Genomic DNA, 19,470 nt, shown 5'->3' with positions numbered 1-19,470 from the left:
ATGTGCCACAACTAAAAAAATTTTGCGCTAGATAATTAACAAAGATATCATATTTTGGAGGGGGGGGGGCAGTGTAACGCAGGTGTTAAATCCTCAACAGTGATTTGCAGTATAAAGTTGACAACATGGATTCTTTCAACTTCAAATGCGCTCATATGCGCCACTTTCGAAACTAACAAAATCAATAATCAAACCCCCAATTAACACTTGCTACCGATAAACTACCCGATGATATCTCCACATACTCTCAAAATTGACAAAAAACCTTAAACAACCCCCTCATTTCCAATTGTTATCGATCCACTATCCGATATCTCCAAATAAATTAAATTGCAGTACAAAAATATCAAATTGTCTCTTCGGATAGTATTTCAAATGTGCTCATATGCGCCACTTTCGAAATTGACAAAAAACCATTATCAACCCCCTTATTACCACTAGCTACGATCCACCACCCGATGATATCACCAAATAATTTTAATTGCAAAATGAAAATGTTTAATGATCTTTTCGTATAGGATTTCAAATGCGCTCATATGCACCAAATTCGAAATTGACAAAAAACCATAATGAAAGAATTATAATAAAGAATCACTGAGCACTGTGTTTTCCCAGATTTAAAAATAGTGAATTGTTAACCGAATTGAGAAAATAGGAGATTCCCAACAAGCATGAAGTTGCTGCGCGAGTGAATCTAGCGTGGTTATTACAGGAGTTGGGAATCTGCTAGTATCCAACATGTTTAATACATTGTGAACATTCCTCAAAAGAAAATCTTCCACACCTTAAATTGAGGGGTCATTCAGAAAATACGTGATACATTTTTCAGAAACCCGGCGTGATACTTTCTCCATTGGTCTTAACATGGAGGATAATACTTTGGCAGACTCCCACCCTCCCCTAAATGTATCACGTATTTTGTGAATGATAATTAAATTCAAGGTGTAGAGGATTTTCATTTGAGGAATGTTCACAATGTGTTAAACATGTTGGACACTAGCAGATTCCCAACTCCTGTAATAACCACGCTAGATTCACTCGCGCAGAAACTTCATGCTTGTTGGGAATCTCCGATTTTCTCAATTCGGTTAACAATTCACTTTTTTTAAATCAGGGACAACACACTCCCCAGTGATTCTTTATCGTTTGATTTTTATAAAATGTTATACAGCAATTAATGTTCTTTGGTGTTAACAGCGTGGGGTAGATAGATGATACGTTGTAATACTGAGGTTGATTAAAGTTTTTTCTTCAGTTTTTAAAGTGACACATATAAGCGCATTTGAATTCCTATCCGAAAAAATAATTCCAAACTTTTATAATGCAATTTAATTTATTTGGAGATATCGGATAGTGAATCGTAACAAGTGGTAATAAGGGGGATGATAAATTTGTATACTGCAATTTTATTTATTTGGAAATATCATCGGGTGGTGGATCGTAAGAAGTGGTTGTGTGGGGGTTGATCATGGTTTTTTTTTTTATTAATTTTGAAGGTGGCGCATATGAACGCATATGAAATTCTATACGAAGGGATCATTAAACATTATTATTTTGCAATTAAACTTATTTGGTGATATCATCGGTTGGTGGATCGATAACAATTGAAAATGAGGGAGCTGTTTATATTTTGTTGTCAATTTTGAAAGTGACGCATATGAGCGCTTTTAAAATCCTATTCGAAAACACAATTTTATATTTTTATACTGCAATTTAATTTATTTGGAGATATCGGATAGTGGATCATAGCAAGTGGTAATGAGGGGGCTGATTATGGGTTTTAGTCAATTTTGAAAGTTGCGCATATGAGCGCATATGAAATCCTATCCGGGGAGTTCGTTATGAATTTTTATTTTGCAATTTAAGTTATGTGGAGATATCATCGGGTAGTTTATCGGTAGCAAGTGTTAATTGGAGATTTGATTATTGTTTTTGTTAGTTTCGAAAGTAGCGCATGTGAGCGCATTTGAAGTTGAAAGAATCCATGTCTTTTTTTTCAAATTTTTTAGTGGTGGCGCATTTGACCGCATTTAAGGTTGTGAAAGATAGGTATGATTGATGAATTTGGAAAAATGTTCTTAGTTTAGAAAAATGACGGCAGCCCCTCCCCCCATTTCGATCGCTAATAACTCGGTAATCAATGTGTCGCATTTGGGGCGCAATTCAGTGGGCTATAGAAAACTAAAAAATTAAGAGTAGGGGGGGGGGGGCTGGCGTAACTGACCTCCTTACTGCTTACGTTTCGATCCCCCCGTAACCAGTCCAAAACTATTTGAAAGCAAACCCTCGACACTGGACTGAACGCGAGAGTTATGTGAAATTTCAAATTTTTGGGCAAGTCTAGCGACACACGTGAGCCAGATCAGATCTTCCCGTCTATAGACAGTCTAGATAAAGCCAGCCCTGACACCAGACTACCATGACATGTTTCCACATGGGATTTTCGCGAGTTCTCTTATATAGGGTCTACTAAATTTTTAATAATGGAAAAATATAGGTTATCATTTCGCCTAAAATTATTCATGAAAAAATAGATTTCCGAGCGATCTTAAATGAAAATAAAAATGGAAAAGGGACCATTTGTATCGAAATTTCAGTATAAATAGCCGGATCTTTTCGGCAATTGGAAAAATGGAAATATTAAGTCGGAGACTTCAAAATAGAATTTACGTAAACAATCATTTTGCGGTCCCAAGAGGCTTCTTGTACACGCAAAATGACATTTTTGAGTTTAAATTGAAATCATAAAAAGTAGAACATTGAAGTTGGAATTGTATGAAAATCGAGTTCAGAAATGAAGGCTTTTAAATGGAAATTTTTATAATAACCTTTAAACAGCAAATTACACATAACAGACAAGAATTATTAAAAAATTTCAACCTAATTTATTTTACATTTTACTAAATGTTTTTAATTAGAATAAACGCATTTAGCATTGCGTGTAGGAATCCAATCAGGGATCTGGCCGGGTCCCGGCCGGAAAGCCTCGGGCTAAGCCGGGCGCTAGTCGGGGTATCCGGCCGGAATCCAGCCAAAAACCTCACGGTAAACTCGATGGATCCCGGTTTCAATACTGACTGGGATCCGGTTGGGTAATCCGGCCACAAAGCGGTTTAAAAATGTTGCTGAAAATCGATAACATTTTAATTTAAAAAGTTAAATAAATCGAAAAAATCTAACGTTTTTTTACAGAATTTAAAAACCTCATTTCTGTTTCCCTGGTCTAATAAATCTTTAACTTATAATTTAAAAATCATCTAGCATACATAATTACGTCTTTGATAATATTACAGCTTTTAACAAATGTGTAATTTTTACAAAAACATTACCTGACTAGTGCCTAGCCGACTCCGGACCATGGGATATAACCAGGGTTGGCCCGGCCAGTAAATAGCCGACTCTGGACTACGCGATTCGAGAAAAATGTAGACGGGCCGGCTCCCGCCCGGTGCCTGTCCATGAAACCCAGTCAGCGGTAGCCCAGCCGGGATACTTTCAGATTTAAAATGTTGAGGATCAAACAATTTTATATTTGAAAATTTTGAATATTGAAGGATGAAAAATTTAGGTTGTCTATAAATATATACATAATGTTTTAAAATTAAAGATTTATTAAAAATGCTTCTAAATGAGAAAATATTAATATTATGAACCTAAAATTTAAAAGTGCAGAAATTGGAATTATTTAAACTTGAAGCGGGAAATTTAAACACTTAGATTTTAGAAGCATTATCAAAAACTTTAGTCTGAAATTATTTTCAAACATTTAAATACCAATTATTATAAATTGGAAATATTGAAAGCATTGGAATTAGGAATTAATTTTGAATCTAAAATGGTCTGATGCGTCAATCGTTGAAAATTGAATGTTCTAAATGGGCATTGGAAATCAAAATGGAAAATTTTAAATTCGAATACACTTTTAAATTAAAAAATACATGAAAGTTTAAAAATATGACGCAGAATAAAATACCCTTTTCTCAGCCAAATGCGGGGATTATCGTGACAGAAGAAAATATTCTTTTATACAATAATTATAGCCAAAAAAATTTTTTTAAAGGTAAGATTAAGAGATCAAGAATTTTCAAATTGCATTAAAAATTGTATGCGCTAAATTAGGAAATGTTGAGAAGTGCGGGACTTTAAAACCAGAGATTTTCAAAATTGAATCCGGTTGAATTAATAAATTGTTGACGATTGAAGTTCATCGGTTTAAAATCATATAACCACGCACATATTGAATGTTTTTCTTTTATTGGTTAAATATGGTTAAAAGAAGGTTAGTTAAAATATGAGATCCGAGATAAAATTCCTTGGGAAACATTCAGAACATTAAATTCTTGAAACTTGATTGTATCACGAAAAAATCTTTGATGTATTAATGCATCAAATTACAGTTTTTTTAATTCCAATTGAAACACAAAAAAAATGTAAATGTGAACTTCATTTTAAATGTAGTTTAAACACAAAAACCTTGCAAATTACATTGAAATAAATAAATTGCTGGTGCAATTATATTGCTCGTTAAATCAGCCAACGATATGTCTATTCCAGACATACAAATTGCTGATCTAACCCGCAATATAACTGTATCAGCAATTCATTTCTTTCAGTGCAGATGTATCAAAACTTGAAGAGAAGACTCATTAAATCCGAAAAATTCGAATTCTTTGAATTTGCGAAAGTTCAAAAGTGAATATGTATTGAAACATTGAACATTAAAAATGAGCTGCATTAAAAATGGATAAATTGTAATGCATCTTAAAGCTTTAAAACAATTCACCCTTCCCCATTCGCTGTCCAAACACAAACGCTCTTGAGTTCGCTCCTATTGGTACACATACCTAATGGAGGAATTTCTGATGTCTTTCGGCGCGGTTTACAGAGTTCTATCTATATCTGCGCTTGCAAGCATGGGTTGAAACGCAAGGTCAGAATTTAAGGGTAGGTGGGTTAAAGGTAGGAGAAAGAGAAGTTTGCTTGGTTGACAGCCCCAGTTGTAGCTTCGAGGGCTCCGCCCATCGAAGGAAGCCGCAAAAAAAATCAAGGGGGTTCAGCAATGGCGATAAAATGCCAGGAGAATCAGAACGAGAGAGCGAATAAAACATGAAGGGATGAAGGGAGAGGGGGAGTTAAGTGGCTTGGAGAGAAATCGTTAATTATTGACGAATTATAATTACCGATCCCACTGGTCTACACGATACCGCACGGAATTTTGTCGGAAGGCACCTTGATTGTATATACATAGATATAAAAAAAAGTATATCTCTTTTTTATGTCCTCAGTGAACGATAAATTAATTGAAATCGATTAATCGATCCAGTGTTCGATAATTAAGACATTTCGCGATCTTATATAATGATACCGTGCACTCGCGGAATCATTCACTCTACAACGGCGAATTTTCTGTAATTAAACCGAAAATGTCATGATCGGGAAAACCGCGGCTTTTTCCTTGTGAGTGGAAAAAATCAGAAAATGAAATAATGAATATACTTATTTAATATACTTAATCGAAAATTGTATAGACCAGGAATACCACCTCTCTTTAAGTGGGGTGGGTGTTGAACTCTCAACCTCAACGCCTGCATGGGTATTTTCAAAAACCTGTAACTCTTTTTCTAATTAGGCGAAATAACGTCAATTTTTTAAATCCCTTTATACTGTTTAATAATATGAAAAATAATATTTTTAATTAATTACTTCATAATTAAAAAAGAAATACTTCTAAACTAAGTCACTTTTTGGCCCATTAGAGACAAAAAATTATCAAAAGAAAAAAGAGGGAGAAAAAAGGAAAAAGTCAACCAAAACCAACCACTCACATTTTAATTTCTTCGTCTTTTTTATACTATTATACTATAGGCTCTAGGCTCTCGAAACCAACATGTTTAGGGACCAATAGAATCACCCACAAATAAATATTATTATTAAGTTTGAATATTTTTTGACTTATTTTAAAATTAAATCTCTTAAAATTATAAAGATTTTTTCAAACTAGAAGGAACAGTTGTAAATAGAAACCGTTCAAGGTAGAATAATTTTTTGATTGGCAACGTAAATAATACTTTCATTGTATTAACCTGATCCTTATTTTACTTTTATGGAACAAGAGAAGTTAAATAACCTAAATAAGCAGGCCTTCGATTATCCTCAGGAATAAGGTAAAAGGTTCGTAAATAAATGAAAATATGATATTAAATGAACATTAAACAGTGTAAATACAACAAATTATATTTTGAGATATTGAAAACGTTATAGCGAATATAGAGATTGGCAGAAAAATATTAAAGATTTAAATATTGGATACATAAGAATATACAATCGAGCGAGAACAACAAACCGTAAATCAACATTAGATCATATAAGAATTAAACGCAATGCTAAATAAAATTTGAATTTACTTCCTGATAAAAAAAATGGGTAAATTACCGATCTTTCTAATTCGGCTCACTTAGCCATACACGGTTTATTTCAGCAATGACTTGTGCCTCACTCTCATATTAACAACAAAGATATGGTAACGATAAACAAGACGGTACAGATTCAGCATATACTAATATTCAGAATATTATAACATGTACTACAATTAAATGTTTGAATCTGCAATGTGTGAGAATTATTTAAATTATAACTTTTCACATGTTGGCAAATTTCACTAGAATCCTTACGATATTGAGACTTTCTGCCCGTGTAGAAATTTCCCCGACTGGCCCTAATACAACAAGGTTTCTGGTCGGATCCCGACAGGGCTACCCCTGGCTGGGTTTAATGGACAGGAACCGGGCGGGAGCCGGTCGGGCTACATTTTTCTCGAATCACGTATTCCGGGGCCGGCCGGGCACTGGTCAGGTTAATGTTTTTGTAGAAATTACACATTTTTTAAGAGCCGTGATATTATCAAAGACGTAATTATGGATGCTAGAAGAATTATTATTTAAAAATTATAATTTATTAGATCAGTGAAACAAAAATGAGCTTGTTCAAATTCTTAAAAAGCACATTAAATTTTTTCGAATAATTTAACATATTTAATTCAAACTGTTACCGATTCTGCTATGTGCAACATCATAAATGATACAATTTTTATAAACTTCTCTATATTCAGACAATGTTTAGCATGTACAATTTTAAATTTACCGCCATATATAGCGCCTGAAGTAATTTTCAGTTTCGCACCTGGAACGAGGATGCTCCTTGCACTCACGTCGCGTCGTCTCTTCGAAGCGCGATATAAAATCGAGACTCGTAGTTGAAATGAACCTTATTTCAGTAATTAGTTTGAAACCCCCACTCAGTGCGCGAATAATTATTATTTTTAATTAAAATTTAGCCTTATGTATACAGTTTGTACTTTCTTCCTTCCTAACCTTAAATCACCACGTGGCTTCCAAATTGCTATGAGATTCTATCATTAGGGAATAAAATTCTACGCCAATTTTCTTGCCAGAACTGGTTCACTTGATTTGACTTTTAAAGTTCACCGTAATCTTTACGATGAGCTTTAAAAGACAAAACAAGTTACCAATTTCTCGCCTGAAGCAACATTTCTTAACCTCTTTTTGGCCGGATTACCCGGCCGGATCCCGGCCGGTATTGAAGCCGGGATCCGACCAGTTTACCGTGACGTTTTTAGCCGGATCCCAGGCTGTTTTCCCGACCAGCGTCCGGCTTAAAGCGGGGCTATCCGGCTGGGACCCGTTCGGATCCCTGATTGGATTCCTACACGGGTATAATTAGACAGGATCAACAAAAGAATTTCTTATTGTATCCAAAAGCGAAATATTTATATCACGTCATGTTTTTGAGAAAATTTTGATTTTATTTTATTTCTTTTAAACAACGTAGGGTGAAAACCTAAAGTTCTAGAGACTTAATAGGACTCAAATAAAAGTTTTAAACTTGTACTTTAATATGATTATTTAAAAACTTGTTTCTGTCGCCTATGTTCTTGAGAAACGGCCAGTTTTTGCTACCCTTTTGGGATTCCTTACTTAGAAGATAAGATTTGTGCCCTATCGCGCCTCCTAAGAACCAGCGTTTTTACCGAATATAAAAGAAATCGTTAAACCCCTTTAAAAATAACTCGATATTTGTTGTTTTTTTTTTAACAATTTATGTGATTTTTTCGAAAGGAACAAGTAATATATCAAGTTTTCTCTGATACAATTTTTTATTTTATGCCTAAAAAAAGTATCTACGTGAATAATATTTATTGGCTTTCCCCCTCTTTCAAATTTTAAAAAATGTGTGAGAGATTCAGTTTTTTCAGATTCTACGTTTTTTTTTCATTTTACGTAAAATATCTAACAAGGAAAAGAAATGGGTAAAAAAATTCAGAACAATTTAAAGAACAGAAAATTCTAGCATAAATAGTTCTAAAATTATGACGTCCTAAACAAATTTTTTAGTAAAAAAAGAGTTACATCTTTTTTTCGTATAATACCTTGTTTCCTATACACAGTACATGGAAGCTGTATGAAAATTAATTAAAGCAGATTAAATTATCTTTCAAAATGAAAAAAACAATTATTCTATCTCTTACAGAACATCATTCATCTTATATTATCTTATAGCAGGCTGCTTTTTGTGGAATTCTTTTTACAAATTGAATAATCGGATTATTGTAACTGTTTCGCTTTAGTGCAAAAATAACCCAATGAATTTCTTAGTCACTAATGCCATCCAAAAACTCATCTATTGTATTAACATTAGAAATATATAAATTAACAATAAAGTATTTATACATTTTATATAAATTACGATTTAAACTTTGCTTCTGACAATTTCCTGTTTCAAGCACAAGCGTAAAAGAAAATAGTGAAATGTTTTGATGAAATACATACAAAATAAGTTTTAAATAAAACGTGCGATCTATAATAAAGTTCCACAAAAAGCAGCCTGCTATAAAGAGACTAGATATAACTGATGTGTAAGAGCTAGAATTAATTTTTACATTCTCATTCATGAAAGTGCAATGTAATTGTCCAAATTTTCGATTTCTGGTTTTTAACGGATCTTCACGTTTCGGCACTCACAGAATCCTAAAATCATACATTTTTGTCGGTGTGTTTTTGCCAATCGATTCAGCCTTTGATACATTTTTTAAGGTTCCAAAAATGAAGTTTAAGTTCGTTAAGCAAATATTTCCAACAAAAATAAAAAAATTTGGAGCATTTTAAACATTTACATCTTTTTTCGAATTTTAGAAATTTGTGTTAAAGCTTCTTATAGATGGATAGAAGACTTGCAAATTACCTAAATAAAATTCTCAATTTCGATAAAAAGTAGAACAGTTATATACTTTAGAAAATTTGGAAAATGTTCAGAAAAATAGAAAAAAATATTTTTCTGATAGATCAGGAAATTTCATTTAAATTCCTCATTATATATCAAATATATTTAGAAACTATTTTAATTACATTTTTCGTTTAGACAAAAATATACAAATACAAATCTTTTTATGATCTATTCCTAACTTATACCAGTCCTACTTTTCAAGCGTTTGGTTTGTGAATGCGACTTTATGTTCTTTGGAAGAGCGCTCTATTCTAAACGAACCGTTTTGGCTCTCTGCAGGTATCTATTGGAGCTCAAGTTTTAAATGATACCAACTTTTGTTTGAGCCGCAACTTTAGTGAACTCCCTGTTTTTTCTGTGTTCGGAAATTTGTTTGCATGTGTAGAAGTTTTACGTAAAATAAACCAAAAATGTAGAATTTTTTAAAAACTGCGTTCCTTCACAAAGAAAGAAAACTTTACTTATCTTTTGTTCCTTTCGAATAAATCACATAAATTGCTAAAAAACAACAAATATAGATATATTTTAAAAGGGGGCCTAACAGTTTTATTCATATTCGGTAAAAATACTCATTAGTCATCCCTTAAACATAATCTTTACGTTACAAACTTTAGTCTGCTCTTTTAAGTGAAACTTGGTTCTGAGGAGCTACAATGTTTGAAAAAATAATTAAATAATCAATTTTCTTGAAAAATTTATGTGATTCGGATTCAGTGACAAGAAATTTGTGGGGAACATAGAGGTTCGGGACTTCGGGTACAGTTGTCAATTTTTTGGTGGTACTTTGTTATCAGTTCTATTTGCTACATTAAAATATGTTTTTATTTTTGTAAAGAACATACGTTTTAGAAAAGATTTATGTCAAAAAATCTAATTTGAAAATTGATTGAACTTGAAATTATATATAAAATTATTATCCAGGCACCCTGATCCATGACAACCCGGGTACAAATATTTGGTCTTGATTTTGTCTTGAATGTCTTCAATAGGTCTGCAGGACCATGATGTCTGATTCCGTCTCACCAGCTAGGCATTGGAGATATACAGACTTGTCTTGCATTTATGGCTGTAGCTTTGTCAACACAAGACTACCGACACCGCCTGCTACTTCCAGATAGGTTGGGACCGAACAGTTGACATATAAAATTTTCCATGAAAATTTTAATCTTGAAATAATTAGTGCTGAAACGCAAAATTATTAACACATAAAAATAAATACCATAAAGATTAGAAATATTAAAATTCTGTAAAATTTGAAGCGGATTAGTGATGACCCTGGGAGCCGTCGAGTTATAAATCTTTTAGGTCCTTTCCAAATCAAAGAATTTTGCATCAAGCCATACATTTTTGTCTTTAAGTCGAAAATATTCGTCTTAAGACATCAAAAATAGTCTGGTTCCATCTCGCGAGCTAGAGATAAAGGATAACTTGAAATTTTCTTAGATTCGTCTTTTCCCAAGACAAAACCAAGACCAAATATTTGTACCCGGGAAATAATATAAGTGAAATACGACAAACGACATACCTCGCTCGAAGAACGCGGCGTCAATTCAATTATACAATGTGACTCCCTAGCTGATCGAATCGCAGGCTCTACTTTGACTACCCTGCAAAAAACGTCAGAATAAAAATTATTGCTTCGCATTCATGAGATGTTCTGTGGAAATCTGCTTTGCGACAACCTCGGATTGGGACGAAAGCACAATATTTTTTTAATGTGTGAGTTCTTATATAACGTATAAATCTTGAATACGTCTGTATGAAAAGTGAAAGATTTCGCCTATAATGCGTGTTAATGCGAGAGTTCTAATATGTTTCAATGCTATAGAATGCGATTGAATGCGAAACAGAATTTTTATCAATACTATTGAATGCGATTGAATGCGAAGCAGAAAATATGCGATTGCTAAACATTGAGTCGCATTCACGAGGTGTTCTCTGGAAATCTGCTTTTGGTCAACATCGCATTCAAAATGCAATACTTTTGAATACGTTTTCATCTGACGTTTTTTGTGGGGTACTCTTGTCTTTATTGTCGTGAAAAGAATACAGCTCGCATGCATCTAATTACGGGTGGAGAGCGACAATAAAAAGTTGACATTCGACTCTTCGATTAATCGAATTTGAAAAATCTATTGAAAAACTAGACTTTTTTTATATGTAAAACCTATGTGGCCTGGAATCAAATATTCTTGACAGCAAACTCAACATTCGCCATATTCAAAAACGAATATACTGTGATTAAAAATTGGAAAATTGAAGAAGTACCATTTTTTATTGAAAGTGGGACGATGGTCGTGGGGGTGAAAACGTAAGCTTTGGGCCCACTTCGTCGGCTTGCGGGTTCGATTCCCGCCTCGCACTCTGGAAGTGCCTTGGCGGCCCCTGCGGTGAACACTGGCCCAGCAAGGGAGTTGTTTATCTCCGGAGAGTCGTGGGACCGGTATCTCTAGAGAAAAAGGTTTTTCTCTAAGTACTTAAAGCTGTTGCTCTTGGTGGTTCGGAACCCACCTTAAACTGTAGGGTCCCCCTTCCACCACCAAGCAAGTGTATGGGGGGTGTGTAAAGGAATAAAGAAAAAGCTGCAAGAAAAATGGACACATTAGAAGCTTTCATTTTTAATTGAAGCATTGAAAACTGTCTGTTTTAAAATTATTGAAAATGTATAGGTGAAACAATTTCAATCGCTGATTTGTGTGCAACTTCAAACTGAAATGTGGAGAAATTTTCTATTCTGAAATTGTTCAATTTTTAATTTCAAATGCTGCGAGTTAGAATTGTTTCACATTAGATTTGTTAATTTAAAAAATATTTCTTGAGTTCATAAAATATAAATTCATAAAATAAAATAATAGATTTTTTCTTAATCTTTTTGTATTGAAAAAGTTCTTGATGATTTTAATGGTAGTGTTGGAGCTTTATGACATTTGTTATGGAAGAAAATAATTTTTTAATCAATTTAATATGTAGAAAGTATGCAAGAACTCGTGAAATTGGAAGATTTTTATTAGTTCCAGTTCGATTTAGCTTGCGACTGTTCGTTTAACTGTTTTGGTTTACGATCTGAAATTCGAGTAGTGCGAACGTCTGGCGAGAAATAATATGCACTATAGTTGTGTAGTAAATATATTCTTTATGAATCTACAGCGGAGAATTCGACTTTCCGAAAACTCGCACGAGTCTTTTGCGTAAATCTGCATCCTGAATCCTGATATCATCTCATATTTTTACATATAAAAGAAAAAAATTGCCAAGCAAAAAATCTGCAATTTGAATAATTAAATAAATAATTATATATATATACATAATAATTATTATAATTTAAGCCTTGAAATGTGATACATTAAAGTCTGATTTAAATATATCAAAATAATTGTCCAACGACGTTGAGTGAGTAAACGAGTTTACGCATTATGATAATCAGTATGACAAGTCGTTATTGCACATAATTTCTTTCGCCTAATTGCAAGTGAAATGTCCACCAGATCGGTTATTAGTTACAATGTAAATAATTAGCAACGTTAATTAGATTCAATAATAGATTTAATCGGGATTTAATTTCACGCTGATATCGATTGACATATAATATTAATGTAATAATTTTTTTCCAGATTTATTATTAATTTACTTTAATAATGCATTGTCTATGCATGTATTAGGTATTGAGTCAATAATGGCTATAAACTTGGTTTACTTACATATTTCAATTTTTTACTGTGATTGATATCAAGTTTGCATCATTTCTCAATGTTTTCAGTTTCAGCATAAATAAAAATTTATGTTTTGGAAAATAATGGAGGAAAATGAAAAAAAGATGATTATGTATTGTAAATCTCTAAAAATCATATTAAATGATATGTAAAAGTCATTATTTAAAAACAAGTGAGGATTAGAGACAAATGATAATATTCTTGAAGATGATATATGGCCATTTTGTGAAGCGAAAAAGCATTATTATAGGCATAAGGATTTTAATTATTAATTTTGCTGATGTTTTCATTTATATTCATTTGGCGTATATTTATTTGATTATTCAGATGTTGTGGGAGTTTGTTTTTCATTGTTTTTGTTTAAGAGATTTATGACTTTTAATTACAATCTAACTATACTTTTCTACCAAAAGGGTTTTTACATTACACATCTGGTTCACGGAAAATAGGGACATAAGATTTTTTATAAATAAGAGATGCGGCGTTGTTCCTCACCACTATATTCTTCTTTACATGTTCACAAACTTATAATCTTAAAAATTATTCTTTGACACAAATTATTTAACAAATTACTCATTTTATACAATTTTTTCAGGGAGGTGCGGGTTGGCGATGCTCCTATCGTGTGCGGGATGCGAAAAGCCAATTTTGGACAAGTTTCTGCTTAATGTTCTGGACCGAGCTTGGCATGCAGATTGCGTTCGGTGTTGCGTGTGCGGGACTGCTCTACAGGACAAGTGTTTCTCCAGAGAGTCGAAATTGTTTTGCAGAAATGATTTCTTCAGGTACTTTGACACTAATATGAAGTAATTTACTTATATTTAATATTTTAAATGATTTTCATAAAATTGCATTTTGAAAAATTTGACTAATGGTATAACAAATGGAGGACGATGATAATTTGTGTAAAACGTATAGGTAAACTTGAAACTAAAATGCATGTATGATTTATAAAAAAATCTTGCTATTTCAATAGAAAAAATACAATAAGAATCCATGAATGTGGATGTTCATGACCGAGATGCAACGTGACATTATAATTACAAAAGTACTTTTCTAAGAATAAGAGAAAACAATCGAGTATTTCCGAGCCTCGGTGAATATTATTGAGAGACATTTTTGCTATGGATTTTTTTTTTCTTTTAAACCGCAAAGAACGTGCGGGATAATTCTACTATAGACCGCTTAAATACAGTCTTGTGCTCGAAATGATGATCTAAACGCTTTTTTTCTCCTTCTCACCAGAAAACGGGTCGCGAGATGTAAAAAGTATCGCGTTGCCGCCGTAGCCGTAGGTCGCATCGAATCAAAGAGGACCTTGACACTTTCGCGGTATTTCTCTGAATCGTAAAATTTTATTTGTTATGAACAGGTCGTGGTTATACTTGAAAAATCAAGCGTAGCCCGATTTCAATGATAAATGAAGGAAGTTTTGAATGGATTTTTGTAAGACTATACTTATCTATCCGCGTTTTTCAAAGAAATTTATAATGAAACCAAAGAACTACTTATTTCAATTGTAAATTTTTTAATTTCAATATCGCAAAATATGACGTTACTCAAACTCAACCTGGGAACTTAACGGTACAATTTCGCAATATGTGGTTTTTAAAAAATTATTGATGATATAATTAACAATAAACAAATAAACTCATAGAAAAAAATAGTTGTTTTCAAAAATTCATAAATCAGAGACAAATTAATGAAATTGAACGGTTCAAAAAGGAAATTAAAGGAGAAGAATGTGCCTTTTAATGAAAAAATGTTGCAAGAAATTTTCACGGAATTGAAACCTTTAATTTTCAACATAAACTCATGCAATATTTTAGGAGTAAATGTAGGAGATTTTGATAGAAATATACACATTGTTCTATGAAAAACCATTTATTTAGTAACAAAAACTTATTTTTTTATATAAATATGTAAACAGAGGACCATGATTTTTCTTATTCAAATAATATAAAGTGAAATCGTAAGGTAAATACACCTGTTATTGTTCGTGCTCCTATTATCGTTCTCATTCGATTGAAATGTAAAAAATTATAAATTTGTATACTTTGACCTATAAGGAGTAATAAATGCATTCACCTTTCTCTCGCTAGTACAGAAAAAAATAAAAATAGTAAATTTACCTCAAGTATGATCTGTCGAAATATATACCTAAACCGAAGGGGGGAGGGGGTCAAATCGACCCAAACGGCACTTTGACTGCACACTATAGTTGACTGAAGGATATGAGTGACTCGAAACTATGCGTGAGGCTTCTATCCTAAAGTAATATTTTTTAGATAGGGCTGAGGACTGGTCTTCTTCACGGAGAAAAATAGATGTTAGCACAGACTATCTAGATATTAATAGGTAATATCTTAGCGATTTAACTATGGGACAGAAATCTAGATACTGAAGTAGAACATCCGTAGATATTAAAAAGAAGATTTTAACTGGCAATATCCAAGATATTAAAGGGCAGAATCTAAGATATTCAAGAAATATTTTTCAATTGTGTAAAAATTACCTGTAAAGCATGCCATTTTCTGTAAAGTGCAAAAGAATTTTAATATCGTAGTCCTCTGTTTTGAAAATCCAAATCCTCAAGCATTCGCCTTTTTGCATAATTATGCGATTTTTGTGTTAAACAGATAACACACTGTTCAAGACTAATATGAAAGATGCCTGTAGCTGAGTCCTCATTTTCTTGAGAAAATTATAACATATCCAAAAACATTTAATCCATTTTCCACCAAAACTTATAGTGCAATAGATATCCGAAAAACCACAGTACACACGATGAAAGCTCAAGATACAGACAAAATCTTTTGTCGCCACGCCACACGTCAGCGACCTTGCTCCGATAAAATTTAGCTTTTTTAATATCTTAGATATTAACTGTTAATATCACATATTTTATACTTTCAATATGAACAGATATTGCCCTTTAATATTTTGTATGTTGGATAAAAGATATTAGATAGTATGCCGTAATATCTATATATTATGGTTAAATATCAAAGTTTTTATTATCTGTTTATCAATATCTATTTTTCTCCGTGTTGCTTGGTTCGCAAATGGCACCGATTTGAAATCTCGGCCTGGGTCAAATCGACCCCCCCCCCCATAGTTTAACGGGTTAATACTTTCAATACTGTTAAGAGAAAAAATTGATCGGAAACATAAAGACGGATCTACACGAAATTTTCTCCCTGCCGCGGTTTTCCCCGTGCCAGCCATCCACACCTGTAACTTACTCGAAACGTTTACAACGAATCGTGGGAGTCCTTGACATTTTGCGAGATCATACTTCAACCGCGAAGACCGCAATGAGCCGTAGGTTGCGCCGTGTCAGAATGCATCTAAACTTTTTTGCAGTAGGCTGCTCAAACCGTGAAAAGCGTTCCTTTGAAATAAAGACAACTTTAGCCAATTACAGGGGCTAGAAGTTGGACTGGACTATAGAAAAGTGACAAAAACATTTTCATTTAAAAACATATTCAAGTCAAATTCTTTTAGACTAAGGAGACTGTTTAGGTGAAATAAAATAAAATCATCGCCTTTGAAATATAAATGTAGGAACCTCGGCATGGGAACGAGAGCTAAATCAAACACTGAACTCTAACATCATTGCATATTTCCCGATGTGTCGATGATTTTTGTCACAGATAAATTCAGAGGTCATATAGCAATACAATAAAGGAAATAAGATTCCCAGAATATAATCATATTTCGTGCTGTTATCAGGCGGATATGCAGTCGCCACATTAGACAAAATTATAAAAATATTCTTCTTTAGTCATAAATAGAGATGGGAGTGAATTGTTGTTTGTATTCAGTTTGTTCAACATTCTTTGCAAGTCTTCGATTTATGCTCCAATAACAACCTTATTATCTGCGAGCGCTAACCCACGTACCCTTACTGTTTCCATAAATATAATGAACAGCCATGAGGACATAATGAACCTTGTTTAACACCTTGCATGATATCAAACCAGTCACTTATAGCGGATTCGGTTATCCTATACTGGTGTACTCCAAGGCACTCTGACTTGCACCTTTTTACTTCTCACAGTAAAAAAAATTGTTCAAAATGATACCGAAATCAATATCATTTTGATACGCAACAAAAATGATATCGAATTCAACAGCATTTTGATCGACCGGAGTGAATGATCTACTTTTGAGATCATAATGATCTGATTCAGGATCGTGTGTGAAGTCAAACCAAGATATGGCTGATGTTCTTACAGTACTTTATCTCATATGCAAGTTTTTTATGGTTTCTGATCGTGCAGTGTACTTGAAAAGTTAAACAAATAAAGAAATCTGATATTAGAAAATATCACCTGTTAAGTGTAGTTCTCACTCGTGTTCGGTTAGATACCATTTTTAGGTTATGTCGCTATGAAACCGGCGCCAAAAATTGGCGGCCATTTTGTTTAGTCTGAAAAATGAACCAAAAAATAAGATCAAATTGATCCGAATGGACTGATCATTATGACCCCGACAGTCAAATGATCGTTGGAGCAAAATGCTCTGCAATAAAATTGATCCGTTTTTTTACTGTGCTTCCTTCTCACTCTGACTCGCTTCGGTGTAAGTCGGAGTGCTCTTGGAGTGCATCAATGCAGGATAACCGTATTCGTTATTAGTTTCCATTATCCACGCCGTCAAACGCTTTTTCTAGTTGAACAAAAGCACAGAACACTTTTTTCCTTACTCTAATTTTTTTTCTGTGATCTGCCTTAAAGCTAAATGTTTGATCCCAACATGATATTCCTGGGATAAAATAACTTTGGACTATCTATATCTTGTCTTTTTTTTACTTTCATCACCTTGCAAATAAGTATTTTTGAATATATTTTACTTACGGTACCTAATAAGCTGATACCTCTGTAATTATTAAAGTTGCTTTTATCTATCTATCTTTTGAATATTGGTACGATAATCGCTTTTTTCCAATAGTCTGTAACTTCTCCCATCTCGATACATAAATTTATCAATTCGCACAGCCTGTTAGGTATGTACTCGCCATCGTATTTAAGAATTTCAGCGTCAATACTGCCTACTCCAGCAATGTAACATTTGATGTATGAAATATTTTTCCGCAAGTCTTATTTGCGGTTATTTACAATCGCTGCATGTCATATTAAAAAAAAAAACAAATGTCACACTTGCGACGGCACACATTTGATGCATGTAAAATTGGCTATGTGTATGTCATATTTGATTCAATAGCTTATACACACAAAGAAAACATTTGGGTAGCTTTTACCATATTATATGAATCTGGCAGGAGCAGTGACAAATAAAAGGGAATACTTACGCAAATTTCAAGGTTTAGTTACCAATAAATGCAGTAGGGGAGAGTCGGCAATGGTGGCGGTGTTGCGCAAATTGGACATTAACACACCCGTGTTTATTTTTATTTTCGTTTTTCACATGAAATAGACTTTTTGTTGGAAAACTTCTAATATCTTAAATTAATTCTATAAACATTCTTAATGTGTTAAAATTAATGAAATCTTTCAACGTCACGTATGGGACACGGCGCGGCGTGCCCTATGCACGAAGAAAAATTCACGGTTAATTTTGCCTTAAATTCCCGTAAAAGGTACTTGAAAACATGGTAGTTTTAAGACACATAGACATTTTCAGTTAATTTTACTGTGTGTCGGAAATATTTTTCACTATCTCCCAAAACGGTAAAACTTCCATTCTATCCATGTGGTACATATCAGCTTTGTTAGTAAATCGTGCCATGCTTCTAATAAAATATGCCCGTCTTACATGGTACTTTTGAATGTGAAAAAGTTACATTCGATGCTGCTAGGTACCTACGCTTACCGGGCTACATGGTACTTTTGAGTTGGCTGGACAGTGAAACAAACGTTCGGTTTCAACAACCTCTCCTGAGCTACATTGTACTTTTGGCAGAACTTATTAGTAGAGTTGATCTTATGAGGTACCGGGATACATGGCACGTTTAACTATGTGAAACAGTGGAATGAACTAAACTACATGGTACTTTTGACTTTGTCGAATGGAGAAATGAACACTAATTTGTTCGTACTTTCAGCTACTTTACACATTTATTTCTAGTGCTATAATAGGTAGAAGTAGCTTCTTTCTATGAGGAACATGGTAATTCATACTATTTTAAAAAGCAAAATAAATTATTTTAAAGTAAAATCTCCTTTTGCTCTGCGGCATAAAATACAGTTTGTATATGTTTATATTTATATTTTATTCTAGTAAAATTACTCTTACATAACCCATAAAAACAATAAATCTAAACGTCTTAATCATCAATTATTATTTTTTAACGCCAATTCATCATATATAAACGTATACGTCGCTCAAATTGTTGTACGAGGGTGGATTGATAAGTTTCCGGCCTGACCAAGAAAAACAACGTTTTTAAGAATTTTTTTTTTATTTCTCAACATAATCTCCTCCAAGGCTGATA

General features: G+C 33.2%; 1 protein-coding gene across 2 annotated transcripts in view; it reads left to right on the top strand.

Moving 5' to 3' along the window:
- The window catches only part of LOC117169059 (LIM/homeobox protein Lhx5), a 74,471-nt gene that overhangs the window by 8,753 nt on the left and 46,248 nt on the right, over positions 1–19,470 (top strand). For both annotated transcript variants that reach the window (XM_033355161.1, XM_033355160.1), the window contains exon 2: positions 13,606–13,795. In XM_033355161.1, coding sequence (XP_033211052.1) covers positions 13,623–13,795 — 173 coding nt within the window. In that variant the 5' untranslated portion in view covers positions 13,606–13,622. The remainder of the gene's footprint in view (positions 1–13,605; positions 13,796–19,470) is intronic.

Source organism: Belonocnema kinseyi, chromosome 3 (assembly GCF_010883055.1).
Source record: "Belonocnema kinseyi isolate 2016_QV_RU_SX_M_011 chromosome 3, B_treatae_v1, whole genome shotgun sequence".
Classification (NCBI taxonomy): domain Eukaryota; kingdom Metazoa; phylum Arthropoda; class Insecta; order Hymenoptera; family Cynipidae; genus Belonocnema; species Belonocnema kinseyi.
This window is presented reverse-complemented; position numbering and strand designations above follow the sequence as displayed.